Source organism: Lagenorhynchus albirostris, chromosome 15 (genome assembly GCF_949774975.1).
Source record: "Lagenorhynchus albirostris chromosome 15, mLagAlb1.1, whole genome shotgun sequence".
NCBI lineage: Eukaryota > Metazoa > Chordata > Mammalia > Artiodactyla > Delphinidae > Lagenorhynchus > Lagenorhynchus albirostris.
Window position 1 is genome coordinate 15,160,691 of NC_083109.1, and position 9,317 is coordinate 15,170,007.

Sequence of the window (9,317 nt, forward strand, 5' to 3'; positions counted from 1 at the left end):
GAGACTCAGTCACTCGTGAGCAGGGAGGTGGGAGGTGGAGGGAGGACAGGCCCCTCGGGGGTCCCTGGGTCTGGGGGCCTCTAACCTGGACCAGAGGGAGGAGGACATTGGGAGAGAAAGACAGACACATGAGAGAGGAGGGGGCAGAAAAGAGGAGTCCCTGCTGTTAGGCGGGGGGTCTCTGCTGTTCCCTGGTCTCAGATGGACAGACTGAGGCAGGAAGAGGGGCAGGACCAGAGGGCCTCCTGAGCTAGAATCCTAGTTGTGCCGTCTGCTTGCTGTGGGTCCTGAGCAAGTCGCTTCACCTCTCCGAGCCTCTGCTTTCTGGCTGGCAAAATGGGATGAGAATCCCAATGTTGTACGGTCGACATGAGGCTAAATGAAATCATACATGTGAAATGTCCCAGGAGCGAGCAGACCCTCCACACACAATGGCTTGTTTTGTGGGTACCCCGCTCCTGAAGCCCTTCTGTCCGGGGGCAGCTCGGTATTGAGAGCTCCTGCCCTTCTCAGTGGAAAGGGTGACTTTGTGCGAGGAAGACAGCCCCTCCCGCCCTCTGCAGCTCATCACCCAGCTGTGCGCCCGCTTGACACTTGGCTGGGCTTGCTCCTGGGGCTTCTGGGCATTGAGCCAGCTCCCTTCTCCTTGACCCTGGAAGTGGAGTGCAGGGTGTGTGTGTGTGTGTGTGTGTGTGTGTGTGTGTGTGTGTGTTAGTGGCAGATTGCTTGAGTATGTGTGGATGAGTGAGTTGAGGGGGCATTGGTGCTACATGATTGTAACTGGGAGTGAATATATGGGAGTGAGTGAAGAGACTGTGGGTGTGTAAGCCCTCACATGTGCACTATAGTTTCAGCTTACAAAGCAGTAGAGTGCATGGTGCACAGACTCTGAAGCCGGATCCCTGGGTTCAGATACTCTCTCTACACTCTATTTCTTTAGGCAAATTCTTTCTTGTTACCTCAGGTTCCTCCTCTGTCACATGAGGAAATATCAAAAATTCTTCACCACCTCTTTTAAGATTTTTGAGGATTAGATGAGTTAATATATGTCAAGTAGTTAGGATAATGTCTGACACATAGAAGAAGCTAAGTTTTATCTGCTGTAATGACATTATTATTATGATTACAAGGACTTTGACTTCTCAGGGAGAAGAATATATGTCTATTGCCTCCACTTCTTCCACAGAAACGCATGATGCTGGCAGCATTGACCTCATGTGACACTGGAAAACACAGGGCTCTGGGAGATTTAAGTCTTCAGGGCACAAAGTTAGGAAAAGGCAGAGCTGGTACCCAAACTGAGGTCCTATGGTTCCAAAACCACTGGGGGAGAGACAGGAGGATGGAGGCTATTGTGGGCGATCTTCCAAGCTCCCCTGAGGTCCACTCAGGCAGGCAGCTCTCCTGTTTCTGAAACCCGGCGAGGGGAAATGGGAGGTCATGCTGTGGAGACGTGTTCAGCTCCCTGCTTCCCCTCTGCCCACACCCCTTACTCCTTTTTCTACTGAGAAAACAGGGTTGCTGCCTCAGGAGGGCTTCTGCCTGGGCCAGTGCCAGGTAAACAGCAAGGGTCCATCCAGCTGAGAAGCTGTGGCAGTGGTTGCAGAAGGTGTCCTGTGTCACACCTGTCTTCTGAGTTAGGCAGTGGTAGGGGTGAGGGTGAAGCGCATAGTTCCCAGCTGTAATGAAACCTGCAGGAGTTGAAAAGGAGGACCTGAGCTAACACACTGTTGTTCAGTTATCCATCCTTTGATTTGCTCTCATTCACTCATCACCCGCCATGCACTGCTCTAGGTGCTGGGACGCTCCCTGAGTCAACATATTGGACAAAATTCCACCTGTGGAATCACAATCTGTGTTTCCACGAGACGCACAGGGAGAGTCAAGTCTGAGAAGCGCTGTTACTGGGCATTTGGCCCCAGCAGGCAGAAGCAGGTTAGGTGGGGAGATTACACAATAAACAGGACCCAGCCCAGCTCCACCCTTTCCTCACTCCCCTCCTCACTGCCTGTCCCACCCCTCAGCTGGGATATGAAAAGCTCTGTCAGCCCCCAGCTTTCCTCAGAAGTCCTCCTGCAAGGCCACGATCATGAGCCGGCTCTGCCTCTCCATCGCCCTTCTCGTCCTCCTGGGCACCCTGGTGGCCGGCATCCCGGGCACCCTGGTGGCCGGCATCCAGGGGGGTAAAACCAGCAACCGCACCGAAGGTGAAACCAGCAACCAGGTCAAAGGTAACTCCTGACCCACCTCTCCTCTACAGGCTGGGCGGAGGGGGGAGTGAGGGGAGTCCGTGGAAGGGGTTGGGGAGCAGGGGTGGGGTGGATGCTTACAGCCTCTCTGGATTTCTCCTGGGAAGTTGGGCAGTTTTAACTCCAGGGACATTTCCTGACTCTCAATAGGAAAAAAAATTAAAATTAAAAAATATATATGCCGCCTACCTCTACCAGATCAGGAATCCCATCTCTGAGACTCTCTATTCCTGGTCATTGCCATGTCCCTGAACTTCACTGTAGTGTAATAAGAAGATCAATATTTGATCCTTGCCCTGATCCTGGAACAGACCTCCAGAAACTCCTGGAATTTACTGGGGTTATTTTTGGTAATGAGGTGAAAAAAGGAAGGCCACGGAGAGACCTGTAGGATGGGGCTGGTCTCCAAAAAAACCCAGTCATGTGTTTAGAGGTTACAACTTTCAACAGCCCGCATTCCAGCATCTCTGGGGAGAGGGGAGGGTATTGAGTTGGAGACCAATCACCAATGGCCGATGATTCAATCAATATGCCTATTATTGACACCTCAATAAAGATCCATAAATATTGGGGATCAGAGAGCTTTCGGGGTGGTGAACACATGGAGGTGCTGTGAGGGGTTGCACTCCACTAGGGCACGGGGCCTCCGCACACCTCTATTCCCCCTTTGCCCTGCGCATCTCCTCCATTTCGCTGTCCCTGCGCTTTACCCTTTATAATAACCTGGGAACGGTAAGTAAAGGGTTTTCCTGAGTTCTGTCTGCACTTCTATTGGTTAGTGAACATGGAGGTGGGGTCACGGAACCTCCGATTTTTAGCCAGTCGGTCACAAGCATGAGTGACTCCGGACCACATGGCTCTCATTTGAAGTGAGGACAGTCTTGAGTCCTCAACCTGCGGGATCTGCACTAACTCCATGGATTTAGTATCAGAAGTAAATTGCCTTCTGGGATGCCCAGTGGGTGTTTAGGGAATTGTTTGGTGTTGGTAGAGACGCCACCTATTTGGTGTCAGGGAAAAACCAGAGTCAGTCTTCCCTGTGATTTGGGGGCTCCAGTGAGGCTTGGGACAGGGGAATAATGAAAGTTGGACACTGCAGCCAGAAACTCTTACCAGTTACCTGTATTTTCAGAATTCCTGGCAGAATCAGGTAGTTTATCTAATGGGTTGTGACATGACAGTATCTTGTCCTGACCCTATCACCCACATGCCATGTGTCCTGGGGCAAGTCTTCTGCAGTTTCCTCACTTGAAAACGGGAACCACGTTACATGGGTTTTTGAACAGCTTACCACTCATGAATTTAAACAGTTTAAACACATTTCATGGCCAATTTTGTCCATTTTCCACCAAGATGTGTTAAATTGAAAAAATTTCTCTACATGCCTCCTTCGGGAAAGAAAAGATATTGCGGTGTCAAATAATGATTATTCCTCTAGGATTAAAATTAATCAGAAAGACGTGGGACCACTGAGCAGAGCAACTGCAGGGAAAGCAACAAACACAGCGCTGTGTGAGTTCCTCCTGGGACCAAGGCTGATACAGTCTTAGTAAAGGCTCAAGGCCCTTTCCCTTGTCCCCTTTTGACTATCATTTTATTACCCTCTCAGGATATGGAATGAGAGGTAGATTGATAATCACGTAGACCTGCCCCATCATCAAGGAGATTTTGCACTAACAGGAATTCCATTATCTCCATTCTATTCAATGACTGTGCGCTTGGCATGAGCATGAAATGGAAGATTCGTTCCCTGGCCATATATTTATTAAGTCCCTACAGGCTTGGTTTTTGGTGCGGGGAAAGAGCTGTAGACAGAATATGGAAAAATACCTTGCCTTCTCAGAGTGAGACCGACAATAGCAAAAGGGGAAATGCTCTGCTAGGTTATGAGTTTTTGAAGGTAGAGAGTGATGGGGATAAAAGAGGCTGTGCTCTGTCCGTAGACTGATCAGCGAAACCCTCTGTGATAAGGGGGCGTTGGAGCAGAGGCTGCAGAAAGAACGTGCCCGCTGTGAACCAGCGGCAGCAATTACCAGGGTGGCTGGAGCTGAGTGGGTGGGAGGGGAGGAGGGCGGAAGGGATGAGACCAAAGAGGCCATGGGGACAGGTCCTGACCAGCCTTGTAGGATGAGAATCGGAATTTGACTGTGAGAGAGATGGGGAGTCACTGAGGGACTGGTCATGGGAGCAATGGGATAGGATCCCTGTGGCTGCAGTGCGGAGAGTGGCCTCTAGGGGGCCAAGGGCAGAGACAGAGGCCCAGGGAGCAGGCTGCTGCAGGGGTCCAGGTGAGCAATGATGGAACGAGTACCCATGTTGTTCCCTGGGTCGATGCCAGATGCATGTTCACAACATGAATCTCTTCCTCTGTTGAGGTTTCTATGGGGGTTCATTATCTAGTCATGATGCATTAAATCATTAGCCATTGGTGACTGTTCAACCTCCAGCTCCTCTCCGATCCCTGACGTTGGGTGGCGGGCTGAACTGCGGATGGGAGGCCACGAGGGAGAGGGTAGGAATGAAAGTTGCAACCCTCCTGTCAGGCAGTGGTTTCCCCTGGCAACCAGAGCCCATTCTGGGGTTACTAGGGTCTTCCCAAAAGTCACCTAGTTCACATAACCAAAGACACTTTTTTTGCTTTCAGCACTTAGGAAATAGCAAGGTTTGTAAGAACTCTGTGCCAGGATATTACAAAGAACAAGTATATATATATATATATATATTGCTTATTATAAGTCACAGTATCAATATAGCGTCAATATTCAATTTAGAGAGTCCCTGTGCCGTAACAAAAGAGAACACCCTGGTATGTGTTCTTCATGCCTTTCTCCATTACAGCCTGATTCCTTCACACTTTTTTATTAATGGTGGAAACTCTTTACCATACAAGTAATGCAGAGAATAGTCTTATAAAACCCAGGTACCAGCTCCAATAATTACTGACATATGATGAATATTTTTTACCTTGTCTGCCGTTTTTTATTCTTTTTTGGTAGAGTTTTTGGAACCTAATCCAAGGCATCATACCAATTAATCTTAAAATATTTCATGATGGAGATATCAATTTGTGCATGTTTACCATATCATGTCACACCTAGGAACATTAATAATAATATCCCAGAAAGCAGGTTGTCAAATGGCCTTTTCAGTTTGACCCGTCCCCATAACCCTAACATCTCTATTGCAAGACACACTGGTGGTTTCAGTTGTTGACATTGTAGACCAAACTGCGATGACGGTCCTCATAGCTGACCCATAGCCCCTCCCATCCCATAAGGATCTCAGCCTGCCTTCTGCCTGGAACCTCATCACACGGGTCCCTGCAGGGCCCGGAAGGTCAGGTACTTCTACAACGCCAAGTCCGGGCACTGCGACATGTTTATATACAGCGGCTGCCGAGGGAAGAACAACTTCCTGACGCCAGAGGACTGCATGAAGACCTGCGGTGGTCCTGTGGTGACCCACGGGTAAGGAAGGGGGCAGGACAGGGTGGGAGGGGAACGGCTGAGAAAAAGAGATGGTGCTCAGGGGGCCACCCACCATTCACACTTGCACAGTGTCTTTTCTCCTCACTGCCTCCCAGGACAAGTGGCTCAGTGTCCTCTGAAACCGCACACTGAGCACATCCTCCACGGGCCAGCTTGGCAGAAGGTCACCCTAGAAGCCCCGTCATGAGAATCTGAGCTTCCTCACATGCTCCCCTTTTCTCAGATGGGAACACTGAGTCAGCCACCCTACAGAGCATGTCTGCAGTGCTCCTGAGCTCCCCACCTAGGCTTGAAAAACTCACTTCCTTCTTCTTGGTCATTGCGGTCCTGGGTGGACTGTGGTTGCATATTTCTGGGAAAGTCTAGGATCTGTCAAGGTCAGCGGTGTCCAGGTCTGGGGCTTCAGAGATGTCAATCAGCAAGTCCCTTTCTTTTTGCAGAGGACCTGCGAACTGTACCACCCCGAAACCCTGAAGTCAAGGAGGAGCCACGCGGGGCTGGGCTGTGGCTGCTTCTGAAACAGTGTGGTCTCCTCTGAGTCCGTCTCAACCCCACCCTCCTCAGCAGAGCCCTGCCTCTCTCCTCCCAACATGGGTCTACTTGCCTTAGTTCTGTCTCATCCAGTGGATTCTAAGCACCATGAGAGCAAGTCTTCCCTTTATCCCTAGCACTTAGCACAGGTCCTGGCATAGAGGAGATGGTCCATAATTATTTAAGGAAGGAAGGAGTGAATGCAAGAGCACATTCCTCATGTCAGGATTCTTGTCTCAAGCCACATCCTCACTGCATCCTCACCTTCATCCCCCACCCCACCATCACTGCTCTCCTTGCGGGTGGCCAAGGTGGAAATTCTGGCATCCAGTTCTCAGTATCAGTGGTGGCAGAGGTCTTTTCAATAAAGAAGCCCCTTTCCCTCGCAGTGATGTTGTACATTTTCCTTCTGTCGCTTCAAACAGTCTGGCTTATATTCCAATAAATTCAAATTAAACTAACTGGAGTGGATTCTGTGGTTTGCCCCTAAGAACCTTCACCACTAGGGTCCACGGAGGTGCGGGTCCTTCGCACTCTTCTGCAGAGCAGCCGGCACCTCCCCTTTTCCTGTCCTCACACTGGGCCCTGCCAGGTATAGGAAGCACCCCCATTACAGCACCATCTACCTCTGAGTGGCCACCCCAAGCGACACAAAAACCCGGGTGAGAGACACCTCAGCATGAAAGCTTCTTTCTTTACTTCTTGGGCCAGGTCAAATATGGGTGCAGAGGTGGTTCTCCTGGACTCTCAGAAGAACAAAGAAAGGAGCACGAGACTCGTTGTCCATTTGCAGTAGGAATCCCCTTGCCTGAGGTCACGTGTGGGGAGGGGCTTCTTACTTCAGTTAAAGAAGGGCAACTGCCCTTTCAGTGTGCCTGGCTCTGTGTTAACATTTTGCCTGCATTCTTCTATTAATCATCCTAAGAATCCTTCAAGGGAGGAAGCAGTGACACGGAGATGTCACTTAGCTGCCGTATGAGTTTTGTAACACAGCAGGTCCCACCTCTCCCAAATAGAGCGACTTTGACAATGTTTTCACGCTCCTGCCTCTGGGAAGATGTAGGCCGGAGGCACCTTTGGAGAACCGAGAGTATCTGCTTCACTGCAGATGAGGAAAGGGAGGCACGGGGACCACAGCAAGCATAGTATTCAAATAAACAAGGACGCAGATGGCGCTGATTCTGTTACTCACTTCCTTATAGTCTTGGGCAAATTCCCAACACCTCTCAGCTTTACTTTCTTTAATTATAAAATAAGGATAATGCTTGTACTTTTTTTTTTTTTTTTAATGCTTGTACTTTTTAACTAACCAGAGACGTCTCTAGCTTGTACTTTTTTTTTTTTTTTTTTTTTTTTTGCGGTACGCGGGCCTCTCACTGTTGTGGCCTCGTTGCGGAGCACAGGCTCCACACGCGCAGGCTCAGCGGCCATGGCTCACGGGCCCAGCCGCTCCGCGGCATGTGGGATCTTCCCAGACCGGGGCACGTACCCGCGTCCCCTGCATCGGCAGGCGGACTCTCAACCACTGCGCCACCAGGGAAGCCCTAGCTTCTACTTTTTAACTAGCCAGAGACACCTAGAAACACTCCCTTTCCTAGTGGAACTAGTTGGGTTTATTACTCACTACAGCAAGGAATAAGAATCACCTTGGAAGACAATATGATATCTCATTAAGAGAATGTTAGATAGAACTTATAGGATGAGGGCTTGTGTTAGGTGATTTGGTTGGCGGGGGTGTGTGTTTCAGGAAGCTGACTCTGCTCTGGATGGATGCTCTCAGGAAGTGGGGCATTTCTCTGAATGGGTATCTTAACTCTAAGAAGGGAAGACTAGCTAGAGGTTACAGCTGTACTTGGTAAAGACGTAGCAGTCACTCAATACAGGGGGATGCTTGGATATTTTGGTGGTTTGTATAATTGACCTCTTTTTGCCTGTGTTCAAACATCATTACCGAATGTCCTATTTTTGTCTTGATCCATCATGCACACAGAATGACCTTGTCTGCTGTTGAAGGTTTCTGAAATAGTTCTGTTGAGTAGGAGAACATAAGGCGCACTGTGATGTCAGCTCAGGTCTTGGAACTCAGAGGCTGCATTTCTCTTTCTCTATCAGTCTCATAAAGTTGTGATGACAGTTAAAAAGATGTGATATTTGTTAAATGCTTTGTACAAGTATTGGCAGAGTAACCTTTTAGTGAATGTGTAATCAGATAACGGTAAGAGTACTACTATAATTATATTTATTTAATAATTATTAATTTATAACAGTGAATGGGGAAATGACTTGGTATTCATGAAAAGAGATTGACTTCAGTAACTCACTGTGTTGCTGTGTGATCTTGGGCAAGTCACTTCACCTCTCTGAGCCACAGATTCTTTCTTTGTAAAAGAGGATGATGGTATGTGCCTTAAGAAATCCCCAGGTTTGGGCCCTTTTGAGGACCATGTTGATTAGGCTGTTCAAGTTCTCTGCACACCACTTACAAAAGCAAATTTTCTAGAAGCACATAGAGGTTTAGTTTCCTTGGTTCCTGACTGCTTTTTAAATGTGCTGTCGACTGTAGTAAAGGAACAAATAGCATTGATTGCTGAAGTGTCCCCTTCTAGAAGTCCACCCTCATGAAGTTCTCCCAGTGCCAGAGGAGAGCCACAGTCTCTCTTCCAAATAGGTCTCCTTCTTTGTCAGAGGTAACCGAAAACCCTCTTGCTTCAGTGATTGACCTTACCCCTATTCTGCCCTTTTCCCACCCCACCTTGCCTTTATTATACCCCCTGATCAAAGGGGCTAAGTGTTAACTGTCATATAGCTCACTATCGTTCTTATTACAAGGACTTTGACGTCGCAGGGAGACAGAATATATGTCTGTTGCCTCCACTGCTTCCTCAGCAACCTCACGACGTGGGCAGCACGGGTCTCATGCGGTACCTGATGACACGGGGCTCTGGGAGATTTCTGACCCCAGGTCACAAAGTTAGGAAAAGGAAGAGGTGGGACGCAAACTGAGGTCCTCCAATCCCAAAACCACTGGTGGAGAGATCAGAGTGGGGGG

The 9,317-nt window shown here is 49.0% G+C and overlaps 1 protein-coding gene across 1 annotated transcript; it reads left to right on the plus strand.

Annotated features, from left to right (window-relative positions):
* The first annotated feature begins 2,089 nt into the window (after positions 1-2,089).
* On the plus strand, positions 2,090-5,720 carry LOC132505649 (serum basic protease inhibitor-like). The gene is made up of 2 exons (XM_060123816.1): positions 2,090-2,231; positions 5,527-5,720. Exons 1-2 carry the CDS (start codon positions 2,090-2,092, stop codon positions 5,718-5,720), a joined length of 336 nt encoding a protein of 111 aa, XP_059979799.1.
* The last annotated feature ends 3,597 nt before the right edge of the window (positions 5,721-9,317 follow it).